Source organism: Rhinolophus ferrumequinum, chromosome 3 (assembly GCF_004115265.2).
Source record: "Rhinolophus ferrumequinum isolate MPI-CBG mRhiFer1 chromosome 3, mRhiFer1_v1.p, whole genome shotgun sequence".
In the NCBI taxonomy this organism is placed as follows: Eukaryota; Metazoa; Chordata; class Mammalia; order Chiroptera; family Rhinolophidae; genus Rhinolophus; species Rhinolophus ferrumequinum.
Window position 1 is genome coordinate 102,326,621 of NC_046286.1, and position 24,665 is coordinate 102,351,285.

Here is a 24,665-nt window from a genome sequence, read left to right on the forward strand (position 1 = left end):
TCAAAGGAGTCATCTGACCAAGTCACATGACTCTGAGCTTCTGAGCTAAAAGGAGGGCTTGCTCCTGACCCAGAGCTGGAGAAGCAGAGGTCACTGGTTCGTAGCAAGGGTGGAAGGAAGCTGATAGGGAGAGGCGACGTGGGTGCTTGGAGACAAAGAAGGAGACTTTACCACTCTTGTTCCTGGGCAACAGGAGACGTCCCCACCCGTAATAATGACCTCCTCGCTTCTTATGCCAGCTTCAATGGGCTTGTTGTGTCACCTACAAGGATCTCAGTGCAGAAAGAAGTTTCTTCCGTGAGCTGACACTGTGCTAGAGGCATGCTCCCTAATGGTGGCCCGACAAGAAATTCTGCATTTGTCTCCGCATCACCCTTCACTGTGATCTGAGAGGCAAAACGCTAACGCCGATTCGGCAAAAGGAATTCACAGAATTCCACTTCATAGCACTGGCCCCTGTCTCCCCCACAAAGTGAAAAATGAAATATTGCCCACATTACACTGACTAAAAATTAATTTTCTGTTTGTTTTTAGGATTCCATGAAACGATTATTCATGAGCATTTGCAAGTTACAATCTGAACTGAAGATCACTGTGAAACCTCTGGAAAAAACAGCATTCACCGCCAATTCATCTTAATGATACGCGCATATAAAAAGTACTGACCATGTGTGTCTGTTTCTCACAGGTGTTTTGTTATAATTCTCATCCATCCTGCGCTGAAGCCGGAAACCGAAACCTCCACCACCTGCCTAGTGCCCTCCCTCCTTCCACAGGAAGTCCATCATCAACTCTTGTCAACATGACTTCCACACAACTCCAGAACCGTCCATGTCCTCCCAGGTCCCCTGGCAACAGCACCAGCACCCATCTGGGCCACGCTGGCGCACAGCTAGGCTGTGTACTCTATTCACGCCTTGCTGGCCTCCCCCTCACTCTTGCCCCTTTGCCCTCAGTCTCTGTTCTCTTGCTGCAGTGATAACATGGACATCTGATCATGTCTCTTCTCCAGTCTTAAGCTTCAAGAGTTTCAACTTCTCCTGGGGTATTCACAGAAAGACCAAAGTCTTTACCGCAACCGCAGGTGCAGGCTGGCTCAGCCCTGACCACCTTTCTGGTCTCTTCTCACTCTGATCCAGCCACTCTACTCTGCTTTCGATTCCTGAAACCCAGTTTGTTCCCACCGGTCTCCAGGCTTGATCTCAGGATGTTCCTTTTGTCAGGGCGCTTTTTCGCTACCTGACCCCACTTGTATTTCTTCTGCCTCTGATCTAAGTCAGTAATTATTACAGCTACATGGTTTTTGATGACTGTCTGTAATCCCCATTGAACTGCAACCTGCATGGGGGTCACGAGCTTATCTATTCTGCAAACTATCTGTATCTCTTATAAATCAAATAGAGCCTGGAATGTGGCAGACACACCTTTCTATGAAACGGCCATGATGATAAGATCTGCTTTAGCTGCTCTTCTAAGGGGACACTTCATAAAAAGTAGAGTGCTGTACAAAAGCCTTTGTTTTTAACCATATCATTCGATAAGACGCCACATTCAATGAATTCCTTAAAAATGTGACCATGAATATATATTTTTTAAAGTAAGGTCTACTTCCAAGTTAAGAGAAAATTATTTTAAACTATTTGTATAACTTTTAAAAAAATGCAGTAATTAAGTTAACCATTTCCACATGAAATAAAAACAGCAAACTTATTAGGATAATATGAATAATTAATATTTGCAACTGAGACATCTATCTCCTTGCAATGTTGTTCCAGTCTCATAAGGAAAATGTATTCTTAAAACAATAGCTAAAGGCCTTCTGTTCAAGGTACTTTTAATTAAATCCCTCAGGCATCCAGATAGCTCTGCAGTGCCTTCTAGAAGAATATGTCAAACATTCTGAAACACATATATTACTGGCATCTGGAAAGCAACTGCAAGTGTTCCTCTTATATTCAAAGTCCTTGAAAAAGACCCCATCACTAAGCTGACAAACGTGCCTCCCCCCAGCTCACTGGTTCCTTTGCAAACACACAATTCACAATTATAAGCAATTTTGTAAAATGCACGCTATTTTCCCAGGAGACCAGAATGCTTTGGAGTGGTTAAATATGTAATTGGGTAATTTTCTGAAACGCTTATTTACTTGAGTCTCATTTCAGACTCTCTGGTAAACAGAATATCTCTGTTAACAGCTATTATCCTCCCAAAGCTTCTGCAATTGTCAGCGCTCCTCTAACTTTCCCATAAACATATCATGTGACTTGGTGCTTAGATTATGAAAAACAGCTACCTGTGCCAGCCAGCCTCCTTATTTAATGGCGGGGATGGGGGGTAGGGGGGTACCTTCTGCCTGAACTGGAGTTTTCTAGATTGTAGGCCTGGTGGAAAATGATTAACAGGACTTTCAAACTTCATGGTTTTTTTCAAACCATGATTTAGGTCTTGTCTTAGCTGGTTGCAAATCTCATTATCAGCTTTACAGCTGTTTTTCTACCTTGATTTATTTTTATTTTTGGATCAGAAGGAAGAATGGCCAAATCTCAGCCTAGAGGTTTGCTTTAGAAAATAAAGCTTGAATTTAGCCGCGGTTGATTTATACTCAGTGTGCTGTATTTTGCATGTATGTACAGTTAAGCATACTTTATACGTAATTACTCCTTCTATTGATATGAAGGTAGTTACCGAAACTGTGCATGGCCTAGAATAATACGCAGTTCCTGAAACAGAACTTTCTAAAGTGGTATATTAGGTAAACAAGTTCGGATGATGGTAGTGGTCTTTCACCCAACGTGAGACCTCGACCTCTGAACCAGTATCTTTTACTACTTGCTTACCTATACATGAGTGATAAAAACTCACCAAGACCCCCGACTGAAAAGTCAATAGAAAGCAAATAGTCTCTAACTGAAATGAGCATACTCAAAATAAAATAAGAAATAAGAAATTCTAAGAAAAAAATTGCTTTGGGTTGTTTTAGAGGGTGAAGTTCCCCCATTTTTTTTTTTTTAACTTTTAGATCCTATTAAAAATATCCCCAAACACAACATTTTAATAATAACAAACTCAAGTTTCCCCTCTATATCAATTATACGGGGCAATTAAAATTTGATCTTTGCCATTTTTAAAATGTTATTTTAATTAAGAATACAAAATGTGTAGTTCTTTTATTCTTCAAAAATGCAATATAAAGAAAATTAAGCCATTTTAAAAAACTTTCTGCTGTGGCTTGAAGACTGTAGACCTTTTGTTTTGCCTTGTGAGATCTTGGTAAGTACTGAACTAGGACTCTCAATCAGTCACAACATAATGGGTACAGTTGGTGTCTACATGTTTCATTCTATATATTAGGTGGTGCAAAGGTAATTGCGGTTTTTGCAATATTTTTAACCTTTTAAACCGCCATTACTTTTGCACCAACCCAATCAAATAATCCTGGAAACAGCATATGGATAACCCTTCCCCATGATTCCATGGAACACAGTTTGATAACCACTGATCTAAAAACACCACGTGCAGACTGAGATGTTAGTATATCTGGCACACCCATCAGTAGGTACTTTCTTCTCTTATTGACTTGATTGTGTTTTTCCTGAGTATGATCAATTTCATAGAAGTAAATAGTATCTCTTGGTTTAGGGGCCAATAGTCAAGGATCATAGTTTTGTTTGAAGTGGAAGAGATGAAACTAATTTCATGAATAAAAGATGGAAAGGAAACATTAGCTTTGGAATCAGGCCGATCTGTGTTTGAATTGAGCTTCTGTGAACCTTAGTTTTCTCACTTGCACAATGGGATTATTAATGTCGAGCACACAGAAACACTATGAAGCTTAAATAAGGTAACACATACAAAACACCCGCCCCGATATGCAGTAGCTAGTAAGCGATTTCATCAAATTAACTACGTAGGTAGGTGTCTAGTTAATGATACAATCAGGACTTCGCACTATTTCTACAGTACTAGTCTAATTTGAGAAACAAATACAAATCAACTAACAAATGAACCTTATAGTAGTTCCCATAGGAACAAATTTCAAGCAAATTGTTACCGTTTCCCTTAGAAGAATCAGCATGGCAGAAAAAAACAGGCACTCAGAGACAGAGCCATAAACACTAGCCACTGTCGTTCTGATGAACCTCCAAGGATATAACGGAGGATTTATTTATAAATTACAAAACACTGTTAGAAGTCACCATTTTTCCAGCTATTCAAATATATTTAACTATATTTCCTTAAAGGTTACTGTGCCAATGATACTAATAGTTATGAAATTGTCTGGCTTGGGGGTGGGAGTCTTCTAACTGTTGCAGCAATGGAGCTGGCATCCCCACACCCAGGGGTGAGAAGGCGGGGAGCTCCTCCCAGGAATACATCCCGACAGCTTCCACGTTCTATCTTTGGTCATGGCATTCCTGAAAATGAAATGCATATCTGAAATACGTTTTCTGTTAGCTTGTATCAAAATTGTATGCGTTTCATTAATTTTTTTAAAATGACTAGTTTAGAAGAACAGATGGATGGCTCTGTTTTTCTGCTTTATTCAGAATTAGTTTATTTAATCAATAATTGTTTCGTAGAGGAAGATGAGTTATGTTTAAAGAGCATATAAACACATATTTACTTCTATGGTACTTGAGTATATTTCTGGTACTTGAAGTGACTGAACACTAAAGGGGGTTCCTGCAGGAAGTGATGCTATTTCTTTAAAGGCATAGGGCTTAAAATGGGTTGATTTAAACTGGGGCTGATATTTACTACCTGTTTTGGATACATCTGAAATGTATCTGAAAAAAGTTAAAACTGAAAATATCAGAGAGTGTCTCATGTAGCAGGAAAGCATTTTTCTGTTAAAGATTTTTCAATTACATATTTGTGTATATTTTACACATTTATAGTGTCATGATATAAAATGTATTTCTCTCTGTGGGTAGCAATCAAAAAAGTTTGAAATCCACTAGTCCAAATCAGTGTTCTCCAAAATTTTGGTTGGGAACATCTACCAGTTAAAAAAAACCCAAAAATTGTAGCTGAATCTCAATATTGATTTACTGCAAATATTGCTACTATTATATGTACATTTAAACACACACAAGTTAAAGGATGATATAGAAAATAAATAGAAATGGGAGTTGTAAAATGTTCTTCCTGCACTATGCAGTAGATTGCTTCTTTTCTCTCAATTTCTTTAAAATAATGTAATTCAAATTTCATATTACATCTTTGTTCAATATGATACTTGATAATAGTCCAAAAGCACTTAAGGGACATTACTCATTGATGGCCTATTCAGAATACAAAATTTTTGAGAAAGGACTTAAAAGTTGTACCAACAACCTACTTTAGGCAGCCTACTGATGCTATCAGTAAAAGAAGAGAAATAATTAAAATAAAGAAAGCCTCATTCATGAAACTATATATATTCCTACATTGATCCCCTATGTAAAAGACCTGTTTGGAAAATCTGGTTATGTATAAGGAATCAAATTTAAGACTTTTAATGAGAACTTCTATCAATAACTTTTAAAGTATTTTTACAGGATTATATTTATGCTATGTATATAAATAGCTTTGTACTTCTTATAATGTTATTTCCTGTTTCACTGGAATTAATTATTTCCATTATTTGTTAATGTGCTAATTAACAAAGTTAGCTAGAAAAATGCCAAAAAGAAAATTATATTTTCACTTTTTAGCCATGCAACCAGAATTAAACCTAGGTTGCAGCTTCCAGTTTCTTGTTAGAATCATAAATATCTAGAATAAATTCTGAAATCAGAGTGTATACTTGGTGGCGACTGGGAAGCTAGCATATATAGAACACTTATTCTGCATCAGGAACTGTGCCAGGACTTTGTACATACAATCTTACCCCGTTCTCTCTGAGTTCAGACTTACGTACTTTCATTTTAGATGAGAAAATCAGCTGACCACCTGGTAGCAGGTCTGGTGTCTCAGTGCCGTCAGGCTGCAAAGTCGGCACTTAGCCCATGCCCCCGGAATCATGGTCGTGCAACCAAGTCTGCCCACTGCAAGCTGAACCGCCCCACTCCAGAAGAAAACCTCTGCGAAGAGACTGTCAGGTGTCCTGCTCAATTCTTCTCCTCTGTACCTGGATGTTTATCTGGACTTCATTTCCCAGGCTCCCTTGCAGCACATAAAGCCAAATGGCTATATCCCAGCCAACGGAATGAAGAGATGTGTGCCATGTCCATGCTAGGGTTCGTAAGAAAGATGCATGTCTCATTTATCACTTCTTTCCCCTCTGACAGCTGGACCCTGAATCCCGGGAGCCGTCTGAGCACGACAATACTGATAAGTCCCAAAGAGATGGTAGAGCCAAAACATACAAACACCACTTTGAAGAAAACCTCTTACCCACCTAACACGGGCCCCCGAACCAGGCAAAAATTAAGCTGCATTTGTGTGTGAGCCACTGCATTTTGCATCCTGTTGGTTATAGTGGTTTAGGCTACAATAACCAGTAAAACTTTTGTTAGAGGCCCTGCTTTGTGACAATTCACCTGGGGGAACTTATGAGACAGGGCTGCATATGCCATCGTAACCGCCTCCATCTCAGAGGCTGTTACATTTTTACTTTTACAAGGATGGCAAAGGTCAGAGTTTCCTCCATGAAATGTTTGTTCTTGAGTCCAGGTTTACAGTTAGATGACTGGCATAATGGTCCTTGTAATCGTTACACACACTGCAGTTGGCACGTGGGAAACCAGCCAACCCTGAGGAGGGTGAGGGTGTGGGATGCGGACGGATGGAGAAGAAGACATGTCTTCAGGAACACCAGGCAGTGAAACCACTGTGGAACAGAACTTGGGTACACGTTTCATGTCAACAGACTGTCTCTAAGTTGGAAGGCGCCCAGTATTTGAAAACTATTTCAGAATCTAGAAGGTAAGCTGTGATGGACTGAACTGTGTCCCTCAAAAATTCCTGCGTTGGAGCCCCAACCCCCAGTATCTCAGGATGTGACTCTATCTGGAGATGGGGCCTTACAGGGGTAACCAAGTTAAAATGAGGACTTTGGGGTGGGCTCCCGTCTGAGTAGCATCCTTGTGAGAAGAGATGAGCACACACAGCGGGACGCCACGGCTGCATCCACAGTGGGACAGTCATGTGAGGAGGAAGCATGAGGGCAGCCATCAGTGAGCCCAGGAGGACACCAAAACGGGCATCTGGATCTTGGCCTTGCAGCCTCTAGAACGGGGAGAAAGTCAGTGTCTGTTGTGTAAGCCACCGGGTCTGTGGTATTTTGTTATACCCCAGCAGACGAACAGTGTCCAATTACAAAAGCATCCTTACATATGAACCACAAGAAAGAGCTGTTACTGGCAGGAGGGGGAGAGAAGGAGAGAGTGAGTTTGGGAAAGACGTCGGACAAAATAATACACCACTCCTATAAACCCTTTTCTTATCCCCCCTCCTTTAGTACTTCCACTGCTTTTCATAACGTTTCCCTCTATAAATATACAAGTCCAAGATAAAGGATTTCTAGTAAAAGCAGAAAATATAAGAAATATTAATTTTCCAAACTGTTAACTAAAATCAGTAGTAAAATGTATAAGACAACCTGGAAGGCATTCAGATTTTACTGGAAATACATAATTGCTTGGGGTGCAGATATTATATATTTATTTCCATCTTGACATTAGAATATTAAACTACTCCCTCTCTTGCTAAATTGGTGTGCATTTAAAACATTGAATTGTTTCACTGTCCTGCTTAGAACCAAATGATATAAATTCTCATGAATATGTAAATCACCCCCTCTAAGCACATTATTAATTATTTCAAAGATAGTTGGAGGTCAGCAGCTCATAGCAATTTCTGTGCATGAAGTCTCATTAATACAAGACATCACACAGTAAGGAAGCTTTATCACAGTTCCTGCGTGTGTGTGTGTGTGTGTGCGTGTGTGCATGTGCTCACACGTACACACTGTAAGTGGTCAAAGTAACATACAGAACTGAACACAGCACCAGCAGGCACTGAATATGGCCTGTGGATGACGATGGAGAACAATGACAGTAAACACTCGGCAGCTAGAACAATTAAAATCCAAAGTAATTTCTATCTCAAGTAAACTTGAATTTTCTTGCCACCAACGGCCCTGATTTCCTCAGAATAAAGTTGTGATGGGTTCTGGAGCCGTGTAGCCGGAGAGGATACAGCACACAGCTCATGTCCCCAGATGGGGAGACTCACGAGGCCTGGTCCCTGGAGCCTATAACCCCCACCCCCAACCCCTCCCCCCTTCAGGCAGCTGTAAGTCAGTGGCTCTTGAGTCCGCTCTCAGCCCTTGCAACGCTCCTGAATAAACCACGGGGCAGCTCAGGTGGAACCGCCAAAAAATGAGATGCGGAGCTCCTGAGAGTGGTGCATGGAATTACCGGCAAGCACAGCACAGTGAACCCAGCGAGTGGCGCTTTTTAAAATTCAGAATACTAACAGAAGACTTATGCGCACCCAATTGTGAAAACATGGGCCTTCTTGACCAAGTAGCTCTTCATGGTCCCTACTCTAGATTGCTTTTATACCTCTGATTGTGAATTCAAAATTGATGAAAGAAAAAACAAACAAAAAACTATTTTCACATCGGATAGCAACTGAGATGAGGAAGATAAAAATAAACACAGCCATTACCTAGTGTGCTTAACAAAATATACATAGCAAAAACGAGAATAAAAATCCTGAATATTGGACTACTTTGTGCCGTAGTCAGATTTTTCTGACTAGGGAATAACTAGAATCTAGATGCCGGTGAGGGAAATTCGGCAAAACCTTTCAAGCGTCCATTTGAAAGTTAAAAGCAGGCACGTAGCTGTATTATTTATGGATTGGTATGCATAGGTGGTGACACTGTGAGGAAAAGCAAGGGGATGGTGTCATAAAGGTCAGGATAACAGCTGCCTGGAGGCGGGTGGGAGGAGGTGGGGGCAGGGGAGGGCCCTGGAGGCTTCTGGGTGCTGCCACGCTTACTACGTCTCATAATAAATGTAAGAATACATCACCCAGCAATCCCTCTCCTGGGTATCTACCCAAAAAATCTGAAAACATTTATCCATAAAGACATTGTGTGCTCCAATGTTCATTGCAGCTTTGTTTACGGTGGCCAAGACATGGAAACAACCAAAATGTCCTTCGACAGATGAATGGATAAAGAAGTTGTGGTATATATACACAATGGAATACTATTCGGTGGTAAGAAAAGATGAAATAGGACCATTTGTGACAACATGGTTGGATCTTGAGAGTATAATGCTAAGCGAAATAAGTCAGACAGAAAAAGCAGAGAACTGTATGATTTCATTGATATGTGGTATATAAACCAAAAACAACAAAAGAACAAGACAAACAAATGAGAAACAAAAACTCATAGACACAGACAATAGTTTAGTGGTTACCAGAGGGTAAGGGGGGTGGGGGTGGTAGATGGTGATGGAAGGAGAACTGACTCTGGGTGGTGAACACACAATGGGATTTATAGATGATGTAATACAGAATTGTACACCTGAAATCTATGTAATTTTACTAACAATTGTCACCCCAATAAATTAAAATAAAATTAAGAATACATCAATCCCTGTGAAACAATCTACTTAAAGGTCAATTAATACTCTATTGACTCTGGTTATCTTTCCAGCCTCAGGAGAGCACCCCATTCTGATGCTGGGGTGCACAGACCTGGAAACGGTGCGGACTGCCCAGAAGGCCAGGGAAGGGGTGTAGATATACACGTTTTGAGAAAACAGAAGAAGAAAGCCTAAAGACAGCAATTTTGAACATCTTGTAGATAGCTACCTTAGGCACTTACAGGTGTCTTTCTAGAACTCTTTGTTTAACGAATACATTTATACTTAAAAATGATTTGCTTTTCCCATTATAAACCAAGGTGGAATCACCTTAAGAGTTTGGGGCAGAAGCGGGTGGGAAGAAACGAGTTTGCCCTCTCTGCTCGCTATTCCTAGCATTCCTGTCTTACTTCTGTTTTCTAAAATGTTACTTTTAACCACTCTGTGAGATGCAAGAGATGAAGATGAAAGGGAGCTGGGGAAGTAGAAACAAGCACAGTGAGAGCCGGGCAGTTCACTAGACACGGGGGGCCTCCTGAAGACGAGGACGCAGAGCTGCTGGCACCATTTCCAACAGGCGCATAAGTCAGCCATTTGCAATCCACTAAAAACACACAGTATGCCACACGGATAGGAAAGCCCGCTGTCCTGTCTGGAGCAGTGTCTGGAAAGGCAGCGTTTCCAAGGCCAGACACCTGACTGGACGGTACAGATGGCGCCTGCTGACTCGGCTAGAATGGGCTCCTGAATTCCTACAGCTCTCTTCCGGTCCTTGCCCATGGAGCAGTCACTCCTTAGCAAGAAGCTGCTTAATCCAGAGCTGTTCCTGTCGCAGGCGGGGATGGAAAGCTAAACAGTCATCAGGACATTTTATGTGTCACCATCTTGCTCATTAGGGTTCGAGATGGCCACGCATTTGCAGCCCTGTTTGCTTCTCATCCTGGGCACACAGCCAGACCATACTCCCCTTTCCACACACACACACGTGTGTGTTTTTTTGAACTGTTTTTTTTGAACAGTTATATTTGAACTGCTTTAAATGTGTATCCATCAAATTATATGCTATGCTTTAAGTTAGCAAGTATTTAGCAACTAATTATATTGAACTTTAATATGTGCATTGTTCATTTGCATATCTTATTTGGAGATCTAGCTTTTAATATATTTCCGTATTTTTCAATGTGGTTTTAGGAAGTATATTGACTTGATTATTTATGTGCATTTGGTAGAGAAATGTTTAAAAAAAAGAAATATTTCAGCTTTTATGTTTAGCTCCCTAACTAGCTGTCTAGAAGCCAGTCTTCTTGACTCTCTGGGCAGCAAGAGATCTCTGCACCTCGAAAGGACCAGAACTCTCTGCCTCATGGTTAGTACTGCCCGCGAAGACACTGCAGACCTGACAGACTCTAGTTGGTGAGTGGACATATTAGATAGGAAGGCAATGCCATTCTAAGTTACAGGAGACCTGGAATTATGTGAAAAATGACCTGGAAGGAGAAAAGCCAGGCACCGAAGGCGGAGGAGGGGATACGGTGGGATGGCTCAGGGGTCACGGCAATGGCGTGTCATCGGGGAGGTGGGACACGCCCTCGGACACCCCGAGGCTACAGGAAGCTGTGCTGCCGGGGCTCACGACGCACTAGGGGTGAATGTGTTTTACATCGTCTTGACCACATCAATTCTAGAGCAGCACGCTAGAGTAAATCAGCCCCAAATCATGACGCTCCACCAAGCTGCGTGAGTGACAGTCAGGGTTAAGAGCAGATGCAGAAAGTATTCTGGCATTTCAAAATAACTCCTAGATGGAATGCTACTACTCGCAGACATGGCAAAAGCACAGCAAATATTCAAAATAAGTATGAGGTTTTCCCATAGCTTCATGCAACAGTTTGTCAGAGGCTCTGGAAATACGCCATTGAGGCTGTGTTTGCCAATCATATTTTCGACTTCATCAACATTTATTGGAAACCTACGCTGGCAAGAAAATCGAGTCACTCACGGACAGAACAGACCAGGGCAGAGAGGCACTTCTGTCCTTATTAATGCTCTGGCCTCCCAGTGACAACACCTTGCTGCTTGTGGAATGCTCACCCGGCACTGGTCCTACTTTCAAACATGGGGCCTTGAATTGGCCTGAGGCACGGACTGGGCACGGGGATTTTTAAAAACAGCCGTGGTACCGAAATGCAGCTCTAGAGCTGAGGACCAGCCCAGAGAGGAGAGCAGGAGGGCAGGGGGACGTGGAGCTATGGAGTCAGTCACTCCTGGGTGGAAGCCTCAGCTCTCCTTTCCTAATGCGGCGATGCTGGGTACCCAATCAGAATGAACCTTCACTGCTTCCCTGGACAATAAGAATGATGTCTTCACGTTCAGTGCTGGACTACATAGGAGAAAACTGCTAAAAATGAGAGGTACTCTTCCCTTGACCTTCTCCATAGGACTCTCAAGTGCATAGTTGCCTTCCCTATTCACTCAGTGATTCTGGGTGCACGTTCTGGGGCCACAGCTAGCTGACCTTGCACTCGACTTTGGACTTACTAGCTGTATCACCATGTGCAGTTTAAAGAACGTCAGCAAGCCTCAAATGCTTCATCTATAACACGGAAATAATGACAACTTCCATCCCAATGGGCTGTGTGGGGATTAAGTGGACGCACGTGACACCCTTTATACAGTAAGTACTCAGGAACAGCTCCAAGCATTACCTGCTTTTACTCTCGGGGAAATAAAATTCGTTATTCCACTCTTACAAAGCATAACACAACTTCTGGTCGAAGGAAGATCTCACACAAAGAAAGGAAGATTTGTACCTGAAAGGTATTTTAAAACAGTTTTAATTGTTCATCATAGAACTATGAAAAAAGTTGGTTCATTGTTTACTAGCCATATTTTAAAGAATGTGCATGTCTAAAATTGAGTTTTGAAGGTGTTTTGTTTAAAAATCTTGACAGAGGTTTCAAAGACTAGCATATGGTAGAAAACACCTTATTGCATATGCTTTGGTGATAAGCATTATTAGACATTTACATAGAAATGGTGACTTTATATGGACACTGTTAGCAACATGTTGGTATGTGTGCCAGTTGGCACTAGGAAGGAAGGCTTTATCTAGCACTTTTGTGGCTTCTGATGGAACACTGCAGTTTGAAAAATAGTTTGCTAATTCTACTACGGCCTCTATTTTTTTGATACATATTTAATAGTGCCAGAAAACTGATCCCAGTTTTTTTTTCTCTCTCTCATAATGTCTATTCAAACACTAGTGAATTTTCCCTTTCCCTCCCCGCACCCTGCCCCATCAGGCTCTGGAGATACTAAACAATGAATTTTGTGGATAGGGCTGTTTTGTATTGATCAGGGAACGGGTGAGGGTTAAAGAGTTGTGTTTATACTACAAAGGTGGAAGAACAGTCTCAAACAGGACCGTACGTGAGCTAGGTACCTACTTCACATCAGCTTTCAGTAACACTCATGCCACTCTAGCAGGATAATTCATCCTAGTTTGTGGGCAACAGGGGTCCTTTGGCCTATGCCCAAGTAGGAATACAAACATCAAGCCAATTTACATGCTCACTGACCAATGAATCTATCCCACTCACAGCCCCATGCAAGCCCCTCCCTCCCAGGACAGGAAAGTAAAGGCGTGGACCCCTACTGTGGATTCCAGTGCTAGAGAAACCATCTCTCCCAGTTAGATATGAACTTGATTGTAGAAAGGAAGCGATGGTTTTAGGAATAAAATGACCCTTGATGACATACATAAATCATGCTTTAATCTTCTTGGAAGAATCACATCCCAGAAGGAGCGAGCAGTCACCACAGGGCCCCACCACCATCTGGCTAGGCATTGTAAACTGGCATGGAGAAAGGAAAATGGACATCTCCTCAGAGACATCGACAAGGTCCACTTCTAAGCTTCCCCAAACCGAAGCTCACACCGGGGCTGACTCTTGAGGTCCAGCCATTTCCCACAGAGATGCTGGGGCTGGCCAGGAGTCCCCCAGGACAGCTCCGAGCCTCATGGCACACCCACCTGGCTGCGTGGGTCTGGTGTGGACTTTGAACCTCACTGGAGTCACCCAGCTCCCATAAGGCTGACTTTTCAATACAGTCTTAGTTCCTTTACAGATGAACCATTATTTTTGCTTTTCATACATATTATTGGGTTTTATTAATAAGATTCATAGACGTTGGCATAACCTTTTAATTAACCCCACAGTCTTCTCCATTGTGCAATGGAAACAATATGGATTCAGTTAATTCTTGTTCCTGATCGTCTGCTGTTTCTCTTTAGAGTTTGAAAAGCCTGATTTTCTATTTCTGCTTTATTACTTTATTTTATGGGTCTTGTTCTATGCTCTGTTAATTAAGACAAAGTCAAGTAAAACAAGGGGAAACGCTGGCCAGACAGATGGGTGAGGAAGTAAAGCTTGGTAAGGGGTTGACTGAAGCATTGAGCTAAGGGAAATGCCAACCTACAGTCAAGGAATGTCGAAATACGCACTCCTCTATGAACATACACCTGTGTGCACACACATTGTATACACTGTCCTAGGGAATACATGGTTACATAACAATCAAAATAACAACAGCAAATATTCACTGTGTGCTCACCGTCCCCAGCGTTTAACCAACAGCCACTTTATATGACATTATTTTAATGCATGCACATAACAATGTATGGAATAGGTGACATTGTATTATTCCTATTTTACCTTAAACAGAGGCACAGAAGGTTAAGTAAGTTGAGCTACATTATACAGGTAGAGAGTCTCAGAGCTTGGATTTGAACTTGGCTTCTCTGATGCTGTGTACACTCCCGAGTGTGTGCAGACATGATTTATTTATTTCTGGAGGGTAATAGGGCTCACACAGGTATTATTTAAAATATGAAACACTTCAGCTTTACTAAGACTGGTACCTCTCAGACCTGATCTGCATTTCAGATGACCACGTGCCACCCGCTGTAAAGGGATATGCTGTGGGCGTCTCACAACAAAGACTCAGAGAGTGGGACCCTCTCTCATTAGTTCCCTTTCACAGAAGATTACCTGTGCGTGGCTAAAAGAATCATGTATAAATCATCTCATTTTAACTTAACTGTTAAAACACATAAGTGACCTAAGAAGATTCAAGGTTCCTGCAAAGAAACCATTAATTCAAGATAGTACTGATAAAGGACGCACAAGTCAAAAGAGAAATATGACAGCACTCACAAAGTGAGGTGCCATTACTCCTGACAGAGAACCTCACCTTGAGTGTCTGATAGGCCCTGAGATATAAACTAAGGAGGACATGAAGCCATTACACTTAGCAAGACATTAAAAATCAAGAAAGGGACACTGAGACGAGTGTCTCTGTGGAGTAAGGATTTAAGACAAGCCAGTTTGTTGTTTTATAAAAAATTCTATGATAACATAACTTGAGTCACAGTAAAAAAAAAAGTAAGGGCTGAAATAGTACATGACAAACAACACTGTGGCACACAACTGTACCTTGTAATGAGTAAGTACTTTTGGAATGTAGTAGTCCCCCTTATCCATGGGGGGCACCTTCTAAGATCACCAGTGGATGGCTGAAATGGCAAATAGTACCGAACCCTATATATATACTATGTTCTTTTTTATACATACATACTATGATAAAGTTTAATTTATAAATTAGGACTCCACTCCTCCCCACGTCTGACTCAAACTCTTACTGTACCATCCTCAACTTTTCATTGAAAGGAAACAAATTACAGCTTCTTGTTGGCCTATCCCAAGTGTCAGCATCACTACTCTTGCACTTTGGAGCCATTAGTAACACAAGGTTGACTTAACACAAGTACTGTGACAGTGTGACATCGCAACAGTCGATTTGATAACCAAGACGGATGCAAAGTGACTAATTGGTGTGATTCACCTTCTGGAGGGACAAAGTGGGATGGTGCAAGATTTCATCACACTACTCAGAACAGTGTGCAATGTAAACTTTATGAATTGCTTATTTCTGGAATTTTCCATTGAATATTTTCAGCCCGTCATTGACAGGGAATAACTGAAGTCTTGGAAAGCGAAAGCACACATAAGGGGTGGGCCAGCATATATATTAAATGTTGAAGATACGAAGAAATAAGTATTGGAATTAATTCTGGGGTGTAGAACGCTTGTTACACAATTGGATTTCAGTACAGCTGCTTCTAACCTGCCGCAGCCTATGCTCCTTTACTACATTCTCTTTTAGTAACAAAATACATTTATAGGTAGCTTTCTGCTTATTGTTGTTGAAAAGTAAGGAAAGAGAAACCATGGAAGATACGTTTTCAATAGTAAGTGGCATTTTGAAAAATGCAAGCAAGATTTTATGGAGCATTATGCTTAAATAACCAATAATGAGGTAGATGCATTCACAAAATATATTTAAAAGGATTCCAAAGAAAAAACACAAAGTAGCATATTTAAAATTCATACATTCCCTGGCCCACTCACTATTAAAACAAAGAAATTGAAAACAGGACAGGAGTGCATAAAGTTCTAAGGAAGTACAAGGTTAATTAAAAAATTTAAAGGTATTTAAAAGATAACAATCCTATATTATAATCCATATAATGCATTTCAGTGAGACAGAGCTTGGTCACGCAGACCTTTTGTGTCACAGAGAGGTTGTTAGTTATCTTCTGGCAAAGAACTAGCAAAATGAAAGCTAGTTTACATACATTCTTTATAAAAATATAAGTGAGTCAACTTTGTTTACCTTTCCTGTGACTGTAAAGTACTGTCAATAGTGTGCTATACAGAAAATATTTTTGAAAAAATATATATTCAATATAGTCACTTAACCTGTCTCTTAAAGAAAAGGTGATATTTTTAAAATGATTGGGACAAAGAAATGCAAAAGGATCTTAAACTTATCAAAGAGTACTCAATCTTTTTCAAAATAAGGGGAAAAAAAGAACTGTGTAGAAATACCTTTTCTCAAATATAAGATTGGGAAAAAAATCCGAAAGTCTTTTACACACTCTGCCCATGAGGCAGTAGGAGAAACTGCTGCCTTTACCCATTACCGGTGGGAAGGAAAAATGGCAGAGACTTAGGAGAGGAATTTGGAAAGAAAAATAAACATACATTTTCCCTTTGATACAGTAACTCCACTTCTAGGAATCTATCTTAATGATAGTCTGACAAAATTATGAAAATATGTGTGCACACAAGTGTATTCATTGCAGCAATATTTCTAATACAAAAACGAAAACTAAGCATTTACCAATAAGAAAAAGTAAGGTATATACACACAATGGAATTCAGTGAGCTATTTTTTTTAAATGGAGAAAATATCCATACACTATTACTAGGGAGTGATCTCCAGAATATGATATATAATGTATAGTGGGGGAAAAAACAAAGGTGGAGAAAAAACATGCGCAGTGTCCCACTTTCTACTTAAGAAAGGGATGACACAAATCCATATTAATGTCACTAGTAATTTGTTCACATGTGTTTAAAGTGGGAGATTTTTCAAATAAGTTTTACCTTTATTTACCTCTATATGGGGAAGAAAAGGAATACTGAAATGAATAGGATAAAACCTCTTTCTTTGAACGTAACTTGTTTTATAGTTTCGACTTTGGAATTATGTTAATATTTTACATAATTATAAAAAAACAAAATAAATTTTCAAAGCAATTCAAAGAAAAATAAAATTTGTATGTGATTGGTGACATAACTATACAGTAACTGTACATGGTTCTATGTCCCTATAGGAATATATCCTAATGACAAAACAAGCTGCAAAAATCTTAATATTGTTTTCCATACTCATACTTTGGTGATGGTGTCAGTATTTTAATACTGATACTATTATGTGTGCATTGTAACTTAAGACAGATGAGTAATTATGTTGATATCACTTAGTATTAGCATTTTTTCTAAGAGAAGAAGCGACAACAGTTGTAAGATTAGTGACTTTAAATAAAAATTCCATAACCCTGAATTGGAACTGGAAATGTCCGTATAACTAACATTGTAGTTTATACTTTAAAAAAACAAACAAACAAACAAAAATATGTTTCCCTTTCAACTAGGTCTAGAAACAGTGACCAACCTAGTATATAGTATATAGGATTTCTTGTTATACTAGAAAGCCTATCTAATGTGTACAAGCGGGGCAATTGTTCTATTTTTCTTTACTTAGTATTTTATAATTTTCTATAATGAGAAAGGTTTAAAATTTAAAAATCAGTGAGAAATAAACTGATTTTTAAAAGTACCTTGACTATGAAGAGATTTGAAAATGGAGATTTAGAAATGTTTCTATGTTATATGGTTTTGTGAAGGAGGAAGGTTTATCAATACAGTGTCACATTAAAAACAGAAAACAGAATCTTCCAAACTTCAAATCAATGTTTCACTGACTTTTGAACCCTTTTGTTAAAAATATAAAAACACAATACCTTTCAATGAGTTTTTCTTAACAATATATTGACATATATATTATGTGATGTATAATACATAATATAATTATGTATTATACATCACATAATATATAATGTAAAAATCATTATATAAATGTAAAAATCATTGCATTGATGGCAGATATATTTGAAAAACAACTAGATCATAATTGACAAAGTTAACAATGCAATTACCTCCTTCCATTTGGATCTGTGAAATAATTGTGATTATGTTTTTCAGCTCTGATCAACATTAAAACTAAGTATTGAAATAAACTGAACTTAAAAAAACCTGCCCATTCAGTCAAGGTATCACATAGTTTCCAACCAGAATTTTCACAATCAGTGAAGCATATTTACTCACACTGCAGTAACTGAAAACAAATATATAATGAAATAGGGACCCTTACCTCACTCCATATATAAAAATTAACTCAAAATGGATCAATGACCTAAATACAAGAGCTAAGCTATTAAAAGAAAACATAGGGGTACATTTTCATGACCTTGGATTTGGCAATGGATTCTTACATTTGATACCAAAAGCACAAGCAACTACAGAAAAAAGAGATAAACTGAACTTCATCAATATTAAAAAGTTCTGTGTACCAAAGGACGTTATCACCAACCTATACAATAGGAGAAGTGTTTGCCAATCATGTATCTGATATGGGTCCAGTATCCAGAATACATCAAGAATGCTTTCTACTCAACAACAAGACAAACAACCCAATTAAAAAATACACAAAGGACTTGAATAGGCATTTCTCCCAATAGATATTTAAATGGCAAACAAGCATATGAGAAGATATTCAACATTACTGGTCACAAAGCAAATGCAAATCAAACCACAATTAGATACCACTTCACACTTAATAGGAGGGTTATTTAAAAAACACTGAAAAATAACAGGTGGTGTGAGGCTGTGAAGAAACAGGAATGCTTACAAGTCCCTGGTGGTAATGCAAAATGATGCAGCAGCTATGGAAAATTGTTTGGTAGCTCTTAGTTCTTCAAACAGCTAACCATACAATTACCACATGACACAGCATTATTTGGAATAACCAAATGGAGGAAACAACGCAAGTGCCCATCACAAATGAATGAATAAACAAATTGTCACATGTCCAGATAATGAAATATCATTCAGCCATAAAAAGGAATGAAGACACATGAGACAACTTGGATGAACTTCAAACACATCATGCTAAGAAGGCAGACATGAAGGGACACATATGGCGTGATTCCTGTTATATGAAGTGTCCAGAATTGGCAAATCCAGAGGCAGACCACAGTGGTGCCCGGAGATGGGCGCAAGAGGGATTGGGGAGTGATTACTTAATGGATATGGACTACTTTTCCCGGGTGATGGAAAAGTTTTGGAAGTAAAGAGCTGAGTGGTGAGTGCTAACACCGTGACTACACAGAATGCCACCGATTGCACACCTTAAAATGGTAAAGTCTATGTTATGTGAATTTCACCTAAATTAAAACAAAAGTACATGTAACAACAATAGTATAGTCCAAGAAAAGGATGTTTTGTAAATGTTGGAAGCTAAAAAAAAAAATCAAATCTTAAATATTTTGGTTTTGTCTCATTCTCCTTTCATTTCTTTTTAAATATATGTTCTTCCATACATATGTGTGTGTGTGCTCAAAATTTGTAGCACTAAGGGAGCACAATTTAAAAATTTGGACACTGCTGCTCTAGATCCAGGGTAATAAACCTATAAGGCACAGGGTGAACCCACAGACATACTCGATGTACCTTGGCTGAATCATGTTTCAAATTTTATTTTCTATGCCTTTAAGCAGGTTATGCATTTGCTAATTCAATGCAATTCTTTCATACCCTAGTGTTGTATCTTTTTTGGTGACCCAAACAATGTTTCTTGCCCAGCAATGATCAAATAGGTATTTGAATTTTCAACCTTCTGGCTAGCGATTGGGTATATCCACATTTCACATCAACAGTTCGCCTTCTGTTCTTAATGAGCATTAAAAACAGGATGAAACAGTGCTCGACTTACCCACACAAGGCAGAGAGTAGCCGAGCTCAGGATCATGGATAAACTGCCGGTCATTGAGTCTCGTCACGCAGTACAAGTGGAAACAGTCTAAGCAAATCACATGGCGGTCGTTGCACTGGAAAACCAGGACAGGGCTCCTGCATGGGTAAGAAGGACATTTTCTTTAGTGCCCCTAAGGGTGGAAAAGCGACAGGTGTGGTAGGGCACTTGGTAACCCCATTAGGTCGCTTAGTGTATGCTTTGTATGCAGACCTGCTACTCAGCACTGACTGAGCTTGTACATGTTAGCACCATGTCTTCAAAGCTGGAAGCACTCCACTGACCATAGAGAACACTGATTTTCTTAATTTCATATTTTTGATGTTAACAGATTTACCAATCAACTGTTTAAACCCAAGCTCAGATATACCCTTTTTCTAGAAGACTTCCCTGATTCATAATCCCCAATTAATTTACTAATCAACCCACACACTTACATGTATTTCTACTGGTCCACCATGACATCACAGTATTGACAAGTTTCTCCTCTCTGATGGACTGTGACCTCCTTGAAAGTAGATACTGTGCGTGCTTTACACTGAAAATCTCGTAGTGCCAGGCATTGTAAGGTTTTACATAAATGTTCCTTAAATTTAATTTATAATAATATACAGAATCTGAACTTCCCCCAAATCAAAAGAAAGTTACTATCACAGCAAAGCAGGCATGTGAAACCAGGAGCTCATATTTCATTGTTAAGTAGAAAAGTAGGATTTCAAACTAAAAGATTTCCCAGCAGAGATTCTTCTACTACAACATTTTGTCTATTCTGCCACCCCCACCTCACCCAAATATCCAATTTCTCAAAGTAAGTTTAGGAGATTACAAATGCATCGATATATACACGTCCTAAAATTTTTGGATTCCTGTAGGAAAAAAAAATCTCCTGAATAACCACAAATTTTTTTTGCTGGCAAATGAGCCATACAATTTTATGACAAAAAGGAGACAGATTGACTATGTTAATTTGACATCAGCCCCGAGGCAATTTTAATAGTAAGAAAGTCATCGGAGTTTATTAGATAAGCCTATTCTCTATGCAACGATAACAAAATAGTTTTCATTTGACACACAATTCCTAACAGATAAAAGAGTTCTTCAAAAGCTCTTTTCCCAGAAAAACTGATGCTAAACATTAATATTAGAAGATAATTTTTAAACTATTAAACGGTTTCCAAAATTCTGTTTTCCCACTTATTTCAAAGCCATATCTAATCCAAAAAAACAAAATGGGGGAAAAACAACCTTGGTATTTTAATGTCATGGAGCTACAGGAAAATGGTCAACTTAACCTGAGCAAGAGTGTCTGTCACTGAATATTTTGATGTGCTTCTGTTTCCCATCTGAAGTCCTTTTAGGGACACCAACTCCATTTCCAGGGCCAATTTCAACTCAGCCATGACTGTGTTCTTTCAACCTTTTTTCTGGTAACAGCTTTCCCCTTGAAGATGATACAATGTAACGCTTTCCTGTCTAGCCTGAGTCACGCATGCGCACAGGCACACACACACCTGATTCACTCTTTGTGACCCCACCAAGTGGCTGTTTTACCTGCTCCTCTCACACACAGCTAAGTTCTGTGAAAAATACTGTCCATTCTGCCTTTAGCAACATGGTCGATTGAGCCTGTATAGACGCTTAGTCTGCTATCAACCCATGGAAATCTGGGAGAAAATATTATAACATTTATAAAAATGTTCCTATATATAACTAGGTTATAAAGAAATCTTAGCAATTACCCTGTAGAATAACTATAAAGAAAACGTAAAGCCAAAGCAGTCAGCATGTAAACTATTGTCACAGTGACTCTTAGACATGGTAAGGCACGTGGTATGCAGCCATTGGCCTAACAAATGAGTTTTTTCCCATCCGTATTAGAAGGAAAACTAGAAAGAGTTCTCGTTCATGTGTGGACAACAGGACACACTACAGTTTTGCACTTTAGTTTGAATATGTTCCCAAAGGACTCAGACCATCCAAACCCGCAGGACAGTGATTGCTCAACTTCACGGATGACACCCTTCTACCAGGAACAGATCAGCAGAAAATGGTGTTATAACTGCATCAGAGGCCGTGGTGTGAGGTGAAGCCGGTGGAGATCCAGGGGCCCACCACGTTCGGGAAGGTTTTAGAGGCCCGATGTTTGGGGCATGGACAGACACACCCAGCGAATGGAGGACACAGTTGTCCAGAATGCCCCTCCCCCACTGAGAATTTGAGTAAAAGAAGCTATAGACACAGATGTACACGTTATGTATAGGATCAGCCTGTTGGATATTTTATTGTAGTTATGAGGCAAGATCGCTTCTGTTTTATTAAGAATAACCCTAGTACTTATGAACAAGTTAGCAGGACACACAGAGAAAGGTTATTAGATTCATCAGTTGAGTCACCCGAGAAAATGAGTACAAATCATTTCATGGCTAGAGGGACTATATAATTGACTTCCTAAGTGCTAGATAACAGAGGAAATAGGGGAACAGTAGTATTTAGGAGCACCTACCTGGGTTAGGAAACTTGCTTGGAACTCCACATGTTTTTCTCCATTTCACCCTCCTGAAACAAAGCACCCCGGCTGTACCGTACCCCTGGTCCTCTCTCGTCCTCCACGCAGCCCGGTCGGCGTGATCCCTGCATACCCTAGCGTATTTCTAGTTCCTTTACTCCTAGACTCATACATAGTCTTTGTCGTCCATTCCTGTAGCATAATACTAGTTTTTATATTTAAATCAAAATTGCAAGGTCCAGTTCAAGACTAAAGACCTCCAAGGAACTTTTTTGGGAGCCCAGCTCTTCACTGATTCGTCCCGTTTCTCCTATCTTTCCTCCACAGAGCCCATCACAAAGTGCTTTTATTCTGCGTTTCATACTCTGCCATCTTAGCTGTCGGCACTGAATGAAAAGTCCTGAGGCCACAACAGAGGCCACACCTGACTGACGGCCCCATGACTCGTGTCTCACCAAATACCACGCCGAACACACGAGTGATGGAATCAATAGTTACAGGTGGTACCAGCGCACAGACGCACGGAGTGTTCTTATTTTATATTTTCTCTGCTCCCATTCATACATGTTTTTCTTTACTCAGCTACTCATTGAGCAACCACATTGGCTAAAGTGGCCCTTAATAAACACATGTGGAATACAGCACTGAATGAAAGAATAAACACCTTAGAGTCATAATTGGTATGAGTGTTGGTTGGGAAACACATATGTACACAGTCGCGGTGCATAGTCTGGGGACACGACACATATGTGGCACAAATATCGCACGGGAGCCCAGGAAGAGTGAGAGCGAGATGAAAAGGGTGGGGACAGACACAGTTCTGGCCAGGGGCAGTGGCCATGGGGACTCTAGCAGACCGACTTAGCGTATGGCCTTCGGTCCTTGGATTCCGGAAGGCCCTGAAACATGGGAAGGGCGTGATATTTCAGAAAGTCCAGTCCTGAGGACAGTTTGGAAGGACAGAAGCTGGAAGTCGTGAAAACCACTCGGAGGTCATTTTAATAACTCAGACACGAGTCACTAAGGAACTTGACGATGGTGTGCTGGTGGTTTCCGGGATGAGAATGAGAAGATGGATAGGAGTGACATTTCTGAGAAGAACCTCCCAGAACTTATCTTCTCTGGGGTCTTTGTTCCTCCTGACATTCCTCTGTGCCCTTTGCTCAAATTACACAGAAATGTTAATTGATCAATCTAGGAAATGATTTTGCCCCAGTGAGCCAGGTTACAAAGCAGTTAATCAAAGGTTACATAAAGTTCTCAATCATGTGTAAAAGGAATTATAAATGCTACACTTGACATTATTGAAGAGTTATTTGTAAGCAATGACTTCCCCACGTTTATTAAAGGACTGATCCAAAGGCCTTCTGAATATTACGCGTAACTGAAAGAGTCGTAGCAAAAACTACGGCAGCCATCCACATATATCACAGAGTAGAATATCATTACACAGGGGTCCAAACTATTTGAACTATTGCAGATTAGTTCTCTATTATCTATAAAATAGCAACAGTTTTCATATTTATATGATAAAATATGCAGTTTAATCTGTTCTCTACCTCATTTGTTCTTGTTCTCGCTCCCTCTCTATCTCTACCTCTATCTCTAGATAGAGATATCTATCTGCCAAAATCTATTTTTTTGTCTCTGTTTGTCTACTTCTTTCTCACATATACATCTTCATTTATACCCATTAAGGGAGACGCTGTGGTTGTAACTTGTCAACTCAACATGACACATATCGAATGGAATGTCCCAGAAATTTTTAGATATGAAAAGATAAGGAAGCAAGTCTAAAACCTAAATCTAATGAAGTGGGTAGGAGAGGGACACAACTAATGGATACAGAGCAGAATACTTCCGTTAAGTGAGAGATGCAGGCAGTGAGCAGGCTTGGTGCTCAGCAACCTCCGACACGCTCCCAGTGATCCCCACCTGCTGGTTTCCACACCTCAATGACTGACCGGTGCTACAACAGGGAGAATGCAAAAACGACAATGAGTGATTTCCAGGACTCGACTTTGGCCTGTGCTCTCTCCTGGGCCACTTGCTCTGAAAGAAGTTCGCCCATG

General features: G+C 39.9%; 1 protein-coding gene across 2 annotated transcripts in view; it reads right to left on the reverse strand.

Moving 5' to 3' along the window:
• The window catches only part of PRKN (parkin RBR E3 ubiquitin protein ligase), a 1,123,097-nt gene that overhangs the window by 344,603 nt on the left and 753,829 nt on the right, over window positions 1-24,665 (reverse strand). For both annotated transcript variants that reach the window (XM_033103449.1, XM_033103448.1), the window contains exon 7: window positions 20,049-20,185. In XM_033103449.1, coding sequence (XP_032959340.1) covers window positions 20,049-20,185 — 137 coding nt within the window. The remainder of the gene's footprint in view (window positions 1-20,048; window positions 20,186-24,665) is intronic.